General features: G+C 37.5%; 1 protein-coding gene across 5 annotated transcripts in view; it reads left to right on the top strand.

Annotated features, from left to right (window-relative positions):
- Window positions 1–19,391, top strand: part of LOC108081519 (scavenger receptor class B member 1) — a 188,863-nt gene that overhangs the window by 144,920 nt on the left and 24,552 nt on the right. Inside the window, exon 1 of one of the 5 annotated variants that reach the window (XM_070284291.1) lies at window positions 1,149–1,311. The exons of 2 other annotated variants lie outside the window; for them this stretch is intronic. Coding sequence is in view for 1 of the 3 variants with exons in the window: in XM_017176737.3 (XP_017032226.1) it covers window positions 15,228–15,507 (280 nt within the window). In the remaining 2 variants the exon portion in view is untranslated. Of the gene's footprint in view, window positions 1–1,148; window positions 1,312–12,545; window positions 12,694–15,212; window positions 15,508–19,391 lie in introns of those variants that run through there. 2 more of the 5 variants (XM_070284292.1, XM_017176737.3) reach the window with 2 other exon arrangements.

Here is a 19,391-nt window from a genome sequence, read left to right as displayed (position 1 = left end):
GAACAGAAGTTGTAGCTATTTATAGTGCACGACCTCCACATCGGCTTGAACAAACTTGAAACTTTAAACGCGATTATCTCAGAATCGTTTTTTTTTCGAAGTTACCTTTGCGGTGGTCACGATTACTAAAAAACTATTAATCCGATCAACACCAAATTTTGACCACTTATTTATTATAACAATAGCTAGTCCTCTAACGAGTTTTTTTTTAAACTTTTTTTTTTAGAGCATAAAAATCGAAAATCTTATACCTTGAAAAAGTACATTTTTTGTTAAAACCGTCGCCATTTTTTTAAACTTTTTTTTTTAGAGCATAAAAATCGAAAATCTTATACCTTGAAAAAGTACATTTTTTGTTAAAACCGTCGCCATTTTTTTTAAATCAAAATTTTTACAAATCCATGGTCTAGAGGACTAGGCAATACAATATACTAACGAAATTTTTTTTAATTTTTGATTTCGGATGAACCGTTCTAGGGATATGATGTCCACCGCAAGTCACCATCGAAAAAAAAGACGATCTTGGAATTCGGCCATAACATTTTAAATATTAAATATTTTTTTATGAAAAAATTTAATAAAGTACCCAGAAACATGTACTAAACAACGTCGGCAAAACATTTTTAATAAATATTTTTTATGATGTCAAAAAAAAATCGACAAAATTGCATTTTTTGCGCGGTACAACTGTATATAACCCCTTAAGGGGGGACATCTGAGTAACTGGCAAAAAAAAAGCCGATTTTCTAGAAATTTTTTTTGGCCAAATGAAAAAGCCAATCGAAAAATTTTAAAGTAGTTTTTATAATGTTATATGTAAAGTATAAAATACTTTTTTTTTTAATAAATCGAAAACAAAATGGCGGCTGTGCAGCATTTCTTCGTTGAGAGGGGTCCATGGCCGGAAACCTAACGTCCTTAATTATTGATCTAGAACAAAAAATCTAATTTTGTTAGTTTCTATATCTCAACCTCTATCGACACACGTAGGATTTTTTTGATATTTTGATTTTTTGCAAAATGGTAAGTGATTAAAAAAAATTTCAATTTTCATGAAAAAAAAACGTTACAAAATTGTTGATAAAAAAAAGTAAGCAAAAAAAAAATCCTACGTGTATTTTGAATATACTGTCAAAATTTCAGATCGATCGGCTAAGATTTGTTCGAGTTATGTTTCCAGCCACCTCAAAAAAATTGGTTTTCAGAAAAACGCGTTTAAAGTTTTAAAATCGTATATATATACATGGTAGGCATAGCCGCAGAATGGAAAATTTCGACCCTTAGACACTTTTGCCGGACTCTATCTATCTGGTATGTTATTTTTAAGACCCTAAAGAATTGTTAAAGCGAAAAAAAAAATTTCGATTTTTTTAAAAAGTTACTCAGATGTCCCCCCTTAAGTTTCAAAACCCGGATAACCCCTTAAGGAAATATAAAGAAATTTACAAAAGTTATTCGCGAGAGTTTTGTTTTGTTTCGGCTCTTGGCCGTCGCCGGTTTCTTTTGGTTTTGGTCTACTGCTGTTGCTGAAGTTCGGCTGCTGTTGTTGTTGTTGTCGCTATCCGTTAGCGTTTTGCCTGCTGCTGTTTATTGTTGGCTCTCCGTGAGCGTTTTGGTTGTTGTTGTTGCCGCTGGCTGGGTTGTTGGTCGCGACGCTTTGTTGGCGTTGCGGCCGCTGTTTACCGCGACGCTTTGTTGTTGTTGTGGCTCTCCGTGAGCGTTGGCGGCTGTTGTTGTTGCCGTTGGTCGATCGCGGCTTTTCGTTGCAGGCTGTTGTTGCTGCCGTTGGTCGCTGGTGATCGCGACGCGTTTGGACGTTCCAGCTGTTGGTGTTGCCGCTATTTGTGAGGGGTCATACGACTCCTCACAAGCATCGACATAGTCAGGTCATAAGAGCTGTAATGCGACATAAGGTTAGCGTGTAGACCGATGTTGGATGGAGCAAATTGTAATTTGTGGACTTTAGTCCATGGCTCCTGAACCAAAGTTATGTCGGCGAATCCTTGCTCCATAGCTATGAGGAGTTCCTCCGACGCGACCTTACTCTTATGAAGGTTGAGCTGCAGCACCCTAAGTGTTATGGGTACTGCGCTCACTTCCATACGACGAGTTGACTATTACAGTCCAGTCACCGTCCTCTCTTTCGTCGGACTCATCCAGCGTCATTCCCTGGGCGGCATTCAAGATAGTTTCTAGACCTAGGTCCTTCTCCACCTCGCCTGCTTTCAGGTTGTGAGCATCCTTATCCCCGGGATGGCGCTTTTTAAGGCGCAGGTATACACTACCCATGCCTCACGCCATTTTCCCGTATCTGGGATAGAGGATGTCTTCCGCCTCCTTGTTAATCTGGAGGACTGCACTTTGGTCTCCCTTCTTGTTTATTTGCAAGCGTCTCCTCCTCGGCCCAGCTAAGCTTTACCTTTACTTAGCCTTGCTCATCCCCTCGCTTAGACGTTTTGGCCCGTCCCTACGCGGAGAGCTGGTGCCTGGTTTCGGCAAGTGGAGATGGCTTTCCTTCTCCTCTTTGGAGAGCTGCACGCTCTCATATTCCGAGTCTTTATTGACTATGGCATCTATGCGGCTTAGCTTCCCCTGCGTCGTTTTTGTGGCAGTAGCGTTGCAATTGACTGACCTGCTCCCGTCACATCAGAGGTGTAACCGCTGGCGATACGCAGAAAGGATTGCTTTACCCCAACACGAAAAAATGTGGAAACTGTGGAGGAAACCATACATCTAACTACAGAGGCTGTGTGGTCTACAAGGAGCTGAAGAGTCGCATGCGAAGAGCGACAGCTACACGCCAACAAAATATACAAAATGTGTATTATAATTCAAAAACTACTCCAGATGTATTTTTTGCCAAAGCAGCCAGATCTTCTTTGGTCCGCTAAATGCCCCCACGGGCATCTCCTACGCCGAAGCTCTACGGACAGGTATGCAAAATCCACTCCCCTCAAACTCAGTAAATGCTCAGCAGGCCCCAGGGCAGTCACAAAACAACCTGGAATCCATGATGGTGACCATTCAACAAAGTATGATGGAACGTATATCCACGTGGAATGCCAACGGCGTCTCACGGCATAAACTTGAACTAACATAATTTCTAAACGCACCTCACAAGCAGATACAACTTTCATATAAGAGGTTATACCTCCCACCGCACAGATCATCCAGATGGTAAAGCCCACGGCGGGACCGGCATCCTTATCAGAGAACGCATCAAACACCACTTCCACCAAGGGTTTGCAACAAATTACTTGCAAGCTACGTCCATTAAAGTGCAGTCAGGTAACGGCAACCTTTGCATTGCTGCTGTCTACTGCCCACGTCGCTTTACAATCTCTGAAGGCCAATTCATGGACTTTTACAACTCTCTTGGAGATCGTTTCATAGCTGCAGGAGATTACAACGCCAAGCACACGCACTGGGGATCCCGCCTCGTGATCCCCAAAGGGAAGATAACTCATCAATGTGAGAAATAAACTGGACTACGTTTCCCCTGGTAGCCCCACCTACTGGCCAGCAGACCCCAGAAAGATACCTGATCTAATTAACTTTGCGGTGACAAAAAACATCCCACGCAATCTAATAAACGCCAAGGCCCTTCCGGACCTTTCTTCAGATCACTCGCTGCTGTTGATAACCCTCCTTCAAAGCCCAGAAACTACGGATCGCTCTCACAGGCTGACGTCGCACAGAACAAATTGGATGAAATACAAAAAGTATGTGAGTTCCCACATAGAGCTAGCCCCCCAGCTCAATACTGAAGCCGACATCGACTCCACCACCTCCGCTCTGGAAGAGGTACTTGTGACTGCAGCCAGGATCTCAACACCACAACAGAAGGATGTGCAAAAAATCAAATTCAAAACGAACCAGCAAATTGAACAGCTTATCCAAGAAAAGAGGCGTCTGCGACGGGCGTGGCAAAACAATAGATCGCCATACTCAAAGCAACGTCTAAATGAAGCCACACGCAAACTAAGCCGGGCCCTGAAGCAAGATGCCGAAAATGCACATTTAAGATATATTGAGAAACTCTCGCCAACCAGCACAAAGCATCCCTTATGGAGAGCTCACCCAAGCTTAAGCTCTCCGACTAAAGCCATCACCCCGATAAGAAAGTCATCTGGTTGTTGGGCCCGCAGCGACAAAGACAGAGCCGAAATTTTTGCCTCACATCTCCAGGGCGTTTTCCAGCCGAACCTTGCTGCACATCCATTTGAACTACCGCAAAACCAAACTGAAACGGAATCTACTCCAGCATCATTTCGTCCGAACGAGATCACGAAGGTCATCAGGGAACTGAAGCCGAAAAAGGCTCCCGGCGATGACCAAATAACTCAAAAAATGATAATTGAACTTCCGAATAGTGCCCAACTAAATGGAAAAAATCTATAATTATAATGATACCAAAGCCCGGAAAAGACCACACGATTCCATCATAAGTCTACTATCATGCTTGTCCAAGTTATTTGAAAAATGCCTACTTAAGCGCATAATTCCTTATCTAGGAGCTCACAACATCATCCCAGCTCATCAATTTGGCTTCAGAGAAAAGCATGGAACTATAGAGCAAGTTAACAGAATAACATCAGAAATTCGCACAGCCTTCGAACATCGAGAATATTGCAGCGCAATATTTCTAGACGTCTCAAGCATTCGACCGCGTCTGGCTCAATGGCCTCATGCACAAAATTAAAACACTCTTGCCGGCATACACACACAAATTACTTGAGTCGTATCTCTACAACAGAGTCTTTGCAGTGAGGTGAAACGCAACAACATCCGGCACCTATTCAATCGAAGCTGAAGTTCCACAAGGAAGCGCACTTGGACCTACCCTATTTGTCCTATACACAGCGGATATCCCCACAAGCGACCAGCTAACACTATCCACTTTCCCTGATGACACTGCGATCCTCAGCCCTTCCAGATGCCCAGTCCGTGCAACAACCCAGCACGCCAACCACCTCAAGGTAGTCGAGAAGTGGCTATCTGACTGGCGTATCAAAATAAATGAACAAAAGTGTAAGCACATAACGTTCACTCTCAACAGACAAACATGCCCTCCGCTCTACCTGAACAGCACGCAGATCCTCGAAGTCAACATGGTAACGTACCTAGGCGTCCACCTGGACAGACGCCTAACATGGCGAAGACACATTGAATGCAAGAAAATTCATCTAAAACTAAAAGCCAGCAGCCTCCACTGGCTCATAAACTCCCGATCGCCCCTGTGTCTGGACTACAAGGTCCTGCTCTACATCTCCACACTGAAGCCAATATGGACGTACGGCTCCCAGCTCTGGGGGAACGCGTGCAGTACCAATCTAGACATCATACAGCGCGCCCAATCAAAAATCCTGAGAACTATCACTGGGGCACCATGGTATATTCCCAACGAACATATCCACAGGGATCTCGGCATTCCTGCAGTTAAGAACGAAATAGAAAAACAAAAAGCATCCTACAAGGAAAAACTCTCCACCCATCCAAATCCTTTAGCAAGGGACCTGATACGAGTTTCCAGAAGAAGCCGCCTACTACGTAACGACCATCCAACCCAGCCATAATTAGTCAGGGCCATTCACTCTGTACCAGTCTCATGACTGCTAGTTAGGTAGTATTGTAAGATTTGATACACTTATTGTTAGTCTCATAAATGAGAAGATTCAATAAATAAAAGCAAAGCCTATTAAAAAAAAAAAAAAAAAAAAGGATTGCTCCCCCCGTGCCCGCCGGTCGTAGCAGTCACGCCTTCCACCGACGTTTGGGCTGACATCCCAGCACCGGTTTCATCTTTTAAACCCTCCAGAATGGTGTTTATTTATTCAGGGGAACCACCCACGAGCGTTTTATGCATGCCGCCAGGCACCTCCAGCCATAGCTAATCGTTCATTTCCTCCGGCTTCTTGAGCAGAAGAAATTGAACCGTAGCCTTTGCTGGACACTGTATTATCACGGACGGAGCAAGCAGCGGTTTAATAATGTACGCAATGCCCAGCCGGCGCCCTCGTGGAGGGTTCATTTGGACGATTTTTGCTAGCCTTAGTTTTTTGATAATACATGTGAAAATGTTCGAAGCAGGCGGAGAGCTTCGAAGTGACACCAGCAAAATAGGAACGGAGACGAAAAGATTAATTTCAGTTGTTTGGAATTCAGCAGTAAAGTCGTAAGCATAGAAACAAAGAACGAAAGTTGAAGAAAGTAAAAAGTAAATAACCGGAAAACTTGCAAATTCTAAAACAAATATAATATTCCAAAACTACTATAATAAAGCCTAACGCAACAGGGTTATTAACCCATCTCACATTTGGGGGCTCGTCCAAACCTGGAAATTGCAAATCCCGAGAAGCCTGAAAGGCGGATAGCGGAAGGGTATGAGTGTGAAGCCGTATTACACTAGATCTGTCGCAGCGGATAAAAGTATCCAAATAGATAACTTAGAAAAAGCTGGTGAACAGGAGAATGACGACGAAATTAAAAGCATGCATAAACTTTCCGAATCAAGAGGAGAACAAAAGGCTGCAAGAAGAAGCATGCAGAATCGTGTCGGAACAAGTGGAAGGCAGAATGATACAGTTATAGCAGTTGAGAGCAGCTCGATCGACGAAAACACAAGAACGCTGAAAGACCTTGTGCAGCTGCTTGAAAAAAAGATGTCACTTGGCAACATCGATGTACGTTCAGTGATTTGTTATGTTGTTGACGGCCTAAGCATGAGGAGTCTTTAGATACTCTCTCTACTATTGTAAAACGTACAAAGAGCTAAAGGAACAGTTTGAGGTGTACGAACGCGTGGGCGAGAAGCCGTTCAAGCCGAACAACGAAAAATGGACGCCAAACAATAGGATGCCGCGCGAGTTCAACCACAGGAGGAATCACTGCTTCAATTGTGGATCTGCAGATCATCTTCGCAAGGATTGCAAGGCTGCCGTTAAATGCTTCAGTTGCACATATCACATGTCAAGGGATTGCCCTGTGTAAGCTGATGGCGTTCAAGTTGTGCGGAGTGCAAATCGCATGAAAAAGGTGACCATCAACGACGTGGAAGAAGAGTGTCTGGTAGATACGGGAGCCGACGTATTTATTTTGCGCAATTATATCTTCAAGAAAATACCGAATGTCGTTTTGGTGAGATGTGCGTCGAAGCTGCGTAGCTTTGGCTGAAGTTGGAGTAGATAAGGAGATGACGCCACACAAGTTTGTTGGTGTTGAGGATGAGGACATCGAGTATGACTCGCTGCTGGGATTCGATTTCATCTCGAAGTTCGAATTTTCGATGTTGGACGGCGGATACAGGTTTTCTTCCCCGCTGGGGGAGAAGGAATCAAAACAGATGAGTATTTATAATATAATAAATACAGATGAGGAAATAGATGTTCCTCCGCAGTACGCTAAGGAAGTGGCGCAGCTCATCAAGAACTATAAGGTAGTGGATTTGGTAGCAGAAGTTCCAGTAAAGCTGCGAATTGTGCCGAATGGTGAAATCGTCCCATTTCGTCAATCCCCGAGTAGATTGGCGATTGCCGAGGAGAATGACGTCGAAAAGCAGATCGGTGAATGGTTACCTGCTGGAACAATATGCGTCGATTTTCGAAAGCTGAACTCGATGGTATTGAGAGATTGTTTTCCCGTTCCTGTAATCGACGACGTGCTACAAAAGCTGCAAAAAGCGAGGTTCTTTACCGTGATGGATTTAGAGAATGGTTTCTTTCACGTGGCTATTGAGGAAGATAGCAAGAAATTCACGGCGTTTATCACCAAATCCGGACTTTACGAATTCAATAGGACCCCGATTGGATTTAGGAACTCACCAGCTGTTTTTATTCGTTATGTTAACCATGTATTCCAGGAGCTGATGAACAAAGATGTACTCGACTTGTACATGGATGATATAATAATTCACGCAGAGACTGCTGAGCAATGTTTGAAGAAGATGGAAAAAAGCTGGAGAGTTTGGTTTGAAGATAAAGTGTCGAAAATGTCACTTTTTACAGAAGAAAATATACTTTTTGGGCCACAACATTGAGGACGGAAACATATGGCCTGGACAGTAAAAAACTGATGCGGTTAGAAAATTTGCTGTGCCGGAAAACGTCAGAGCAGTCCAAGCTTTTTTGGGGCTGACTGGATTTTTTAGAAAATTTGTTCTGAATTATTCACAGTGCAATCTGTGCCATTGACTGATCTGCTGTAGGGTTGTCGAAATATTTAAAAATATCGTATCGATGATATTTTTTATTGAAACAAAATATCAAAATTATATTTGATATATCAGAAAAAAAATATCGATATATCAACAAATTTTTTGATATTTTTGTTTTATTATGCTTAAATTATAATAAAGCAAACATTTTCATTATACCCTTGCAGGGTATTATAATTTCAGTCAGAAGTTTGCACCGCAGTGAAGGAGACATTTCCGACCCTATAAAGTATATATATTCTTGATCAGCATCAACAGCCGAGTCGATCTAGCCATGTCCGTCCGTCTGTCCGTCCTTCCGTCTGTCCGTTTCTACGCAAACTTGTCCCTCAGTTTAAAAGCTTTCTGAATGAAACTTTGCATGAAGTCTTCTATATACTATTAATGCCGTCGGAACGGGCCAGATCAGACGACTATATCATATAGCTGCTTTAGTAATGTTATGAAGCGGAATGATAAATGATTCTTTCCCCAAAGTTTGGAAAGAATCGTTTATCATTCCGCTTCATAAAAAGGGCAGTAAATCTAATATTGAACACTATAGAGGTATAGCAAAACTTAGTGCGATTCCCAAATTATTCGAATTTCTAATTACTACTCAGCTTCAGCACCAATGTAGCTCAATAATGCCCCCCTCACAGCATGGCTTCATGAAACGTAAATCAACGTCTACAAATCTCCTTGAATTTGTTGCTGTCATTAGAAACGCGTTTAAAAATAACACCCAAACCGATGTTATCTTTACAGATTTCAGCAAAGCTTTCGATTCGGTGAATCATTAATTACTGCTGAAGAAACTTTGTCTGTTGGGTTTTCCGGTTACGTTGATCAAGTGGATTTCTACTTATTTGACGAACCGTACTCAAAGAGTTGCATTCAAGGGTTCATTCTCAAACCTTGTTCACGTGACTTCTTTGTTCCTCAAGGGAGCCACCTCGGTCCTCTTCTATTTGGCATCTCCCCCAAGTTATTCTCCACTCTTACGTCTTGATGTATGCTGATGACGTAAAACTATGTTTGCCTCTTGTAAATCCTGACTCTGCTCAGCTTTTGCAAGCTGATTTAAACAACATGTTGTCCTGGTGCACTCACAATTTATTGTTTCTTATCAACTCCAAATATAAATACACATGTCGTTTTACCGCAGAAATTGTTTCCAGGCCAACTATTTCTTAGGCACGAGTGTTCTTGAACGTATTCACTCTGTAACGGATCTTGGTATTCTATTTACCCACAACTTGAGCTTCACCGATCACATCGGTATAATTGTCGGTAAAGCAAAGGGTGTTTTTGCTTTCGTAAAACGATGGTCTAAGGAATTCGATGATTCCTACACTACAAAACTCTTATATATATCCCTGGTTCGGCCCATACTCGAATATTGTTCGTGTGTATGGTCCCCCCAATATACAAAGTATCAGGACCTTATCGAATCGGTACAGAAACAATTCCTTTTGTTCGCTCTTCGGGGTTTAGACTGGGACCCAAATAGCCGCCTTCCTCCTTATGCTGACAGACTACGCCTTTTGGACCTACCCTCTCTTAAGGATCGTCGGACCTGCCACGGCGTGATGTTTCTTTATAAATTAATAAATGGACATATTTTTTCCAGTAATCTTCTTAAGCAAATACGCTTTTCAGTTCCTTCTAGGCCATCACGTTACTTTCGGCCTATAGCTTTGGATATTTGTAAAACTAATTTTGAGGCACACGATCCTTTTCGCGTTTTATGTTCGCTTTACAACGACATGTACTCTCTGTTATATTTTGAAATGTCATTAGACTTTAACAAAAATAATATTTTAAGACACCTATCCTTGCCTCTGACCACCTGATGTGAGTCGGAGCATATCATTAAAAAACACTCCTTATCCGGTCTGAGGTAAGGATATGGATTCAAAATGGCAGATATTTGCTATTCTTAATAAATAAATAAATAAAAAAATAAAATAAATTTTTAGACAAAAAATTATATCTTGGCTGTTTTTCAACATTTCTGCATCATTTTTGAGATATGGATATTTTATAATATATTTTAGAATTTTGGTATAAGTTTTATGAAAATCGGACAACTATATCTACGCAAACTAGTCCCTCAGTTTAAAAGCTTTCTGAATGAAACTTTGCATGAAGTCTTCTATATACTATCACTGCCGTCGGAACGGGCCAGATCGGACGACTATATCATATAGCTGCCATACCAATGTTCGATAAATTTTTAGATACAAAATTATAACTTGGCTGTTTTCAACATTTCTGCATCATTTTTGAGATATGGATATTTTATAATATATTTTAGAATTTTGGTATAAGTTTTATGAAAATCGGACAACTATATCTTATAGATGCCATAGGAACGATCAGGAAATTAATAGAAAAAAAGTATAACTTCGTTGTTTTTCAACCTATTTTCATCTACTCTGAGATATAAGCTTATTTCATTATTTCAGAATTTTGTTATAAATTTTATGAAAATCGGACAACTATATCATATAGCTACCATAAAAACGATCGGTAGATGTAAGAAAACGTAAAACTGTAACTGTCAAACTGTAACTGTCGTAAGTGTTTTCAGCATTTAACTTTATAATATAACAAGAAAGGAAGCTAACTTCGGCACGCCGAAGTTTGTATACCCTTGCAGATTGGTTTTGATGTTTATTTTATAGATTTAAATGCTGAAAACACTCACAAAACAGAGTTTCATTACATTTTACCTATACTTATTATGTTTACAGTTTGACAGTTACAGTTTTACATTCCCCGCTTTATATATTTTATAAATTTTCCGATCGCTTCTATGGCAGCTATAAGATATAGCTGTCCGATTTTTATGAAATTTATACCAAAATTCTAGAATAATAAAAAAAACTTATATCTCAGAGTAAATAAAAATGCGTTGAAAAACAACGAAGCTATAATTTTATTTATATTAATTTCCCGATCTTTCCTATGGCAGCTATATCATATAGTCGTCCGATTTTCATAAAATTTTTACCAAAATTCTGGAATAATATAAAACGGCTATATCTACAAATTATGAAAAAATATTGAAAAACAGCCAAGTTATAATTTTTTTTCTAAAAATTTATCGATATAGTCGTCCGATCCGGCCCGATCCGACATATATAGCAGTGAGAGCATATAGAAGACTATATGCAAAGTTTCATTCAGATAGCTTTAAAACTGAGGGACTAGTTTGCGTAGAAACAGACAGACAGACAGACGGACAGACGGACAGACAGACAGACGGACAGACGGACATGGCTAGATCGACTCGGCTGTTGATGCTGATCAAGAATATATATACTTTATAGGGTCGGAAACGTCTCCTTCACTGCGTTGCAAACTTCTGACTGAAATTATAATACCCTGCAAGGGTATAAATATAAAAACCAATCTGCAAGGGTATAAAAACTTCGGTTTGCCGAAGTTAGCTTCCTTTCTTGTTATTTCTTATTTTTGTTATTTTATTTTATTATAACCTAAATTGATAAATAAACAAATACAAAGTTCATATATGTATTAGCCAGCAAAAAATCTATTTGACTTGAGTCCATGTCTCATACAACTAGAAAAACTACCGTCATTTATGTCTGTGAGATACCCAAAACCAAGGATTCATTTATATTTTACTTTGTCTTATTAGCGCTGAAGGCAGATGAGAGTTGAGAAACATTCACTGGTCCTGTCAATACAAATGTAAATGTTGTACAAGTTAATTCACTTATCAAGTACAATTTAATTCCGGTCCAAAGTTAGTATCTAGTATATTGTATATCTATCGATTTTAGCGGCTAATGCATTGCCAATGCATTATAAATTCCATTAAGAGTGCCATCTAGTAGTCTTGTAGCACTTGTGTAAACCATATGGAGCTGTGAAATCTTTAATAAAATCTCTAATTAATGCGGTAGTTTCATAATAATATAACTTAATAATTTAGATTTAACTTTTAGTTTTTACTCACCTAAAACAATTATTTCAATGTTTAACTATATTTCCACTTTTTTCAATATAATTTCAATGTTTTATATAAAATTTCACTGTTTTTAATATACATAAGTCCAATGTTTTTCAGTAGCATGTATTGCTAAAAAGCGAACACTCACACGAGAATTGTAGTTTCCTATTACTTTTATTATTTTTTCAAAAACATAACAAAATGATTAATTTTTTTGGCTCAACTGAATAGGTTTAACTACTTAATTTATTAAATTTACATGTACACCCTTGTTCTTAATTATTTCAAACATACGGTTTGGTAAGCATTCATAGCATTTTTCGATTTTATTTAGTGAAATTGTTGAGCAGGCTTTTTTAATTGCTTCAACTACCTTCGTATACTCTCCTTGACAAAAGTCCCAAATGTTCTACATGATGTTAATGTCAGGAGAGTAAGGCGACCACTCGAGAATTTTGAAATTTTGGTCCCTAAACCACTGCTTTACAACCCGAGCGGTATGGATGGAAGCGTCCATGTAATATGACCATACGTGTCAGAAAACTGGGGAAAAGCCTTTTGGAGCACAGTTTTGTAACCATTTTCGTTGATCTTCGAGGTGATAAACTGGAGATTGCATGTTCTATAAAAAGATATGGCTCATTCTAGTAGTTGTAGCCGTCTGATCCATCGAGGTTGAACTTCTTTTCGTCGGAGAAGACCACAGTCTTCCACTTCTTCTTCCACGTTATGTGTTCTCGGGCAAATCGAAGTCGTGCTTCCTTAAGATCATCATCGATCTAGCCATGTCCGTCCGTCTGTCTGTCTGTCCGTCTGTCCGTCTGTCTGTTTCTACGCAAACTAGTCCCTCAGTTTTAAAGCTATCTGAATGAAACTTTGCATATAGTCTTCTATATACTCTCACTGCTATATATGTCGGAACGGGCCGGATCGGACGACTATATCATGAAGCTGCCATACAAATGTTCGATAAATTTTTAGAAAAAAAATATAACTTGACTGTTTTTCAAAATTTTTGCATCATTTTTGGGATATGGCCATTTTATATTATTCCAGAATTTTGGTAAAAATTTTATGGAAATCGGACGACTATATCTTATAGCTGCCATATGAACGATCAGGAAATTAATAGGAAAAAAATTTTAACTTCGGTACTTTTCAACGTATTTTATCTACTCTGAGATATAAGCTTTTTTTATTATTTTAGAATTTTGGTATAATATTTCATAAAAATCGGACAACTATATCATATAGCTGCCATAGGAGCGATCGGTAGATGTAGAGAAAATGGTGAATGTAAAACTGTAACTGTCAAACTGTAAGTATAGGTAAAATGTATTGAAACTCTGTTCTGTGTGTGTTTTAAGCATTTAAATTTATAATATAAATATCAAAACCAATCTGCAAGGGTATACAAACATCGGCAAGCCGAAGTTAGCTTCCCTTCTTGTTTTGTCCTCCTTTCATTTTTTTTCCGGATTCAATATAACCTTTTATGCGACCCTTTTCAAAATCGGTTAAAGGTTTTCCGTGGACCATTTTACAAAAAACTGTCAAAAATACTTTAAATTTTGAAAAACAAAAGAATTGACTTCTTTTCTGTCACTCAGTCAAACGCAAAGTAAAGTCTAAAGAGTTAAACCTATTCAGATGAGCCAAGAATAAACACGCATTTTGCGAATTTTATGATAACAGTAAAATCCTGAATAACCATTGCATTTGTCCCGTTAATTTTTTCTTACATACAGTGCGTAAACAAATAAAGGTTCAAAATAAAAAGAAATAATAGCAAACCATTCAATTGGAACAAAGACAGAGTAAAAAATGTGAGAACGATTTTTTAAACCTATTCATTTGAGCGGCACTGTATGTATGACTTAAATAATTTTTTTCATTTGACTGAATGCTTAACAATTCTTAACGATTTAATGGCTAACTGCTAGAGTACTTAGCTGTCGCTTGACCAGTTACCAAAAAATATGCTTTCTATTATTAATAACATTTACATATTTTGATTCTAAGTCTGTTGATACCTAAAAAACAAGAAAATTGTATTGCTAAATGAAAGTGTTAACTTTAATATGTGAGAACTGAGTAATAAATATGTGGGTGGCTTTTAAGTAAAACACGATTCTCAAGATCACTAAAAATAGGTAAGATTCTAAAGACGAAAAATAAAACTTCCATGCATGCACATATGTATGTATGTACGTACTTATTAATTTTAAGTGTTTTACTGACGGAAAAATTTTAGCTGTGTGTTCGTTCAGTGGGTCTAAATCCATTAAAACTCGATAAATGTTAATACAAAAAAAGTTGTCCATATCACGCTGATTATATTACGTATGAGTAATATGATATGATATGGTATTTCCCCAAAGCCAATCAAAGCAACGGCAGCATCTTGACAATGACTCGAAACTGGTTTAGGCTTGAGCTGAGCTACTTCTGGTTTTTCGGTTAAGCGTTTAGATCAGAAGACCGGCTCAAAACAAAGCAACAGCTGAGCGAATAGTTGTAGCTTCGTAAGCGTGTACGTAAGGTAACGTAAGACTCCAGCTCAGACCTAAGCTAAGCCCTAAAGACTATGTACATATGTACATATGTATGTATGTATGTAAGTATGAATGGCGTCCAGCACGCTCGCACGATCTCTTTGTGTTGGTCTCTCTTTCTCTCAATCTCTATCATGCTCTTTCTCTATCTCTCTTTCTTTCCGAGACTGCTCTTTTCTATAAGCTATAATTGTACTAGACTGAAGCCGTAGGTTACCTGCTCGATGAATCCGCATCCACGATTTCATTTATATGAGGACAATGCTGGCGAACGGACGCCAATGCGATTTAAAATATAATATAGCTCGGTATAAGAAAATGTGCTTCCATGCTTAAGGAGCTGCAGCAGCAAAAGCCAATCTAAGTTTTTTAGTGCCGCGGGTACAGAAATTAATATCAATTTAGATTTAATTGTGAAGTGCTTAAAAACGAAAGTATAATATTGAACACGTAAATAAGTTTTTATAAATAAATAAATAAGCAACAAACTATTACTATGAAGGACTTTGGCAATATGTTTGCTCGACGTTATAGTGCAGTTTGTGTAAGTGACGAGGATGCAAATAATTATCAACGGAAATCGCTAGATAAAGCCGGATTCGGGCCAGGTTCACCGACTAATAGAGATCCTGCAGCTTCTTCGGCCGCTATGTCCGCTTTGCAACGTGCCCAGCGTCGTAAGAGCCTCAAAGCGAATCGATCAATGAAACCGATTGATATATTGGGTAGCTTTTTTAATGAACCGAACCAAGGCAAACATAATAGAGTTCCTAAACGTAAGTTAAGTCCGGAAATATGAGTCTGTCGATGAAGTAAAGACATTAATAGATTTAAATGTAAACTCTTAATATGATTTATATGTATATACATATGTACATACAAACATTTGCACAATTATTCCCTTGCTTTTGTATTGCTTATCAACATTTTTCGATAAATGCGTGTTAAGTCGCTTGCTTTTGCCACATGCGGAAGAAACATAAAAGAAACGCTCACCAAAAAACCATCAAAGCTATTTAGCATAGCACTTCAGTTTTTTTTTATTTCTTTTATTTTTTTTTTTGTTATTTTGAATAGAAACAAATCGACAACGTAAAAAAATCAAAATACCCCAATCGACAATGACACAGTTCGTCATAGAGTCTTCTCGAACTAAGTATGTACATATCTTGCCAAACTATGAAAACGGCTCCGCCCAAAAACACTACAAATCAATTTTTGTGTATTTAGTTGGACCCTGAACTTGAATATCAAATCAAAGTTAAACCATATACCGTAATTGTATGTATGTGCATATAAGCTGTAAGACAAGTTCGAGTTTTAAATTACACGCAATCACTTCACTCGACATACTATAGTATTTAATGCATGGAGAGGCGGCAATGATCATACTATTGACCTTAAATTTCGTTACTGACTACGTTATGTGTAGGTTATGTGACCATATACATACAAAAAAAAGTAACGCTCCAATCAGGATGTTAAAGTCGTACATACATACATACCAAATTGTTATACTTTTGCAAGATATTTTAACTATAGTTGAAAGTTTGCAACGCAGAGAATGAGACGGTTCCGACCCTATAAAGTATGTATATTCTTGATCAGCATCAACAGCCGAGTTGATCTAGCCTAGTCCGTCTAACTAGTCCCCCAGATCAGAAGCTATCTGAGTAAAACTTTGCAGATAGTTTTCTGACTATTGTCACTACCATATATGTATGTACATACATATGTCGGAAATTTAGGAAAATAGGGAATTAGGTTTATTTAGAAAAAAAAAAAGGAATAAAAAAATGAAATGAATTTTACTCCTTTCCTTATTCCTTATTTTTCTAATTAAACCTAATTTTTCTATGCGTAAGTTTAAAATTTAACAAGAAAGGCACGCCGAAGTTTATATACCCTTACATTTACTTATTTAAAAGTTGCATATTTATACATAGCATATAATAATTTGGTTTTAATAAAATTCAAAAAAAAAGGAAATTTAATTGTTTAAAAAAACTATATTTTAGATTTTAAAATATCTACTATACAATAAACATTAAAAAATTAAATGCTGAAAAACCAACAAAACAAAGTTTTATTACATTTTACCTATACTTATTATACATATATACAGTTTGACAGTTACAGTTTTATACTCACAGCTTTACATTTCTCTGTATATCCACTGATAATTTCTATGGTAGCAATATGAAATAGTCGTACGATTTTCATAAGATTAAAAATAAAAAACCTCATATCTCAAAGTATATGAATACACGTTGAAAAACAACGAAGTTATAATTTTCTTCCATTAATTACCCGATCGTTTCAATGTCAGAATTAAGATATAGTAGTCCGATTTTAATAAAATTAAAACCGAATTTCTAAAATAATAAAAAATTGACATATCTCAAAAATAATGAAAATATGTTAAAAAACAGCCAAGTTAAATTTTTTTTTCTAAAAATTTGTCTATCATTTCTATTGCTATATGCTATAGTCGTCCGATTTTCAAAAAAATTAATCTGAAAATGAAAAAAAAAATTATAATAAAATGACCATATCTCAGAGTAGATGAAAATATGTTGAAAAACAGCGAAGATATAATTTAGCAGCTATATGATATAGTCGTCCAATCCAGCCCGTTCCGATATATATAGCAGTGAGGGTATTCAGAACACTATATACAAAGTTTCATTAAGATAGCTTTAAAACTGAGCGAGTAGCTTGCGTAGGAACGTACAGACGGACGGACATGGCTAGATCAACTCGGCTGTTGATGCAAATCAAGAATATATATACTGTATAGGGTCGAAAATGTCTCCTATACTGCGTTTTAAACTTCTGACTTAAACTACATATAATACCCTGCAAGGGTTTAAAAAGCATTAACGTTGTATTACGAAACGGTAACAGCCAACCAATTTTCTTAAATATTAAATGTTAAAGTGAAATCAATTGGATAGTCTGAGAGACAAGAACCGAGTGAAACAAGTTTTGGTTGCATAAATTGCTCGACGAACAAAATCGGCCCGCGGTTATCAAAAACTTTTGATTCGAAATTCAAAATTACGATAAAAGTGACTGTTCACGGTCAAACAGGATTGTCAAATGAGTTTTATTTATGTATATGTTCATATATTTTGTTTTTGTTCGTTTAGCTGCTAAAAATTATTTATTCAAAAAAGCGGACACATAGATATTGCCAAAAGCCAAAAAAATGAACACATGCCATCTCTAAATACAATAAATAAAATAGAAGGCATTCCATATATTGATTGAGACGTAGCATCACATTATGAGCGTCAAGAACCGACACGGCCGATCGATGATAATGACTGTGAAGGGAGCACCGGGAAGAGGCCAAGTTTAATGCCGAAAACTACTTTAAGCCGTATTTAATGATAAGTCGGAAATCAAGTTTTCCATTAATTTCAAAAACTTTAAAATCTAAAAATATTCCACCACAGGTATGTATAGCCGTCTCAAGTGAAATTTGGCTTATGCTCTGACAGCATGCAAGGCAGAAGAAAAAACACAAAGAAGTCTCATTATGTACATACATACAATACATGTACATATGTATGTATGTACGTGTGCTTGTGATGAGCACAGCTCCAAGCTAGCAGTATGTTGTCTGCATTTAACAGACGCAACTTTCTGCAACCGATGCCTGCAAGCAAAGTAATCAATTTAATCAACTTTGTTACTCATCAGCAGTACTTAGCATTTAATGTAGAAGCTTTCGGTTCCGCGTTGGCTAGGCACTGCTCTTTGGTTATCGACGCTTTTTCCATTTCGGTATTTTCCCTCTCTCTTATATGTATATATGTATGTATTTATTGTCAAATCATCGTTAAGCCGAAATTTCGTATATACATATGTACATATGTATGTTTTTTATGATAATATTTGACGGCAAGTGAACAAATGATTTACGTATAGGGCCTTACATTTACATATGTACATATATCAAGAGAATGTTTTCCAGAGATATGTACGTAATTCATAGAGCTAATTGATAGCCAGGCTTTTTCATACACGACTGAATTACTGAAAATATCGAATAGGTATTTAATTTTTTTTTTTCTTAAATTTTTTTGTATTTTTTATTTTAAAGGCTCAATATCTTAGGAATATTGTGTTCAAGTTTTACATCGATCATAGGAAAATTGACGAAGTTATGCAGAGTTGAACAAAGGTCGGTTGGTGATCAATGCATGAGCATCACAAAGTTTAAAGCGCTCTCGTGAAAAATGCCATTTTGAAAATCGGTGTACACGATAACTCAAAATCTACTGGACCAATCGGTTTCTATAGGTAATTGTACAGGAACTCACGTCGAGCTTTTTTTAATTTATTATTTTATTATATTTTTTATATAACAAATTAACTAATTTTTTGAGTCAAAAATCGGGGTTTTGACTTCAAATTTTGATAAAAAAGCGGGAAAAAATATTAAAAATTAAAACGCTTCGTGAGTACCTCGGGACACTTATCCTTAAACGAATGAGGTATAATTTTTTTAGATCGGATGATTCTGTGGACAGTTAGGATGTACACCGCAAACCAACTTTTTTGGAGGCGATTCGGGAGATTTCCCATAACTCCTCTACCTCTAAATATTTTTTGATACAAAATTTATCAAAAACTGTTCAAATGTTATGTT

This window comes from Drosophila kikkawai, chromosome 2R (genome assembly GCF_030179895.1).
Source record: "Drosophila kikkawai strain 14028-0561.14 chromosome 2R, DkikHiC1v2, whole genome shotgun sequence".
Lineage (NCBI taxonomy): Eukaryota > Metazoa > Arthropoda > Insecta > Diptera > Drosophilidae > Drosophila > Drosophila kikkawai.
Note: the sequence above shows the minus strand (reverse complement) of the source record. Positions and strands in the feature narration are given on the sequence as shown.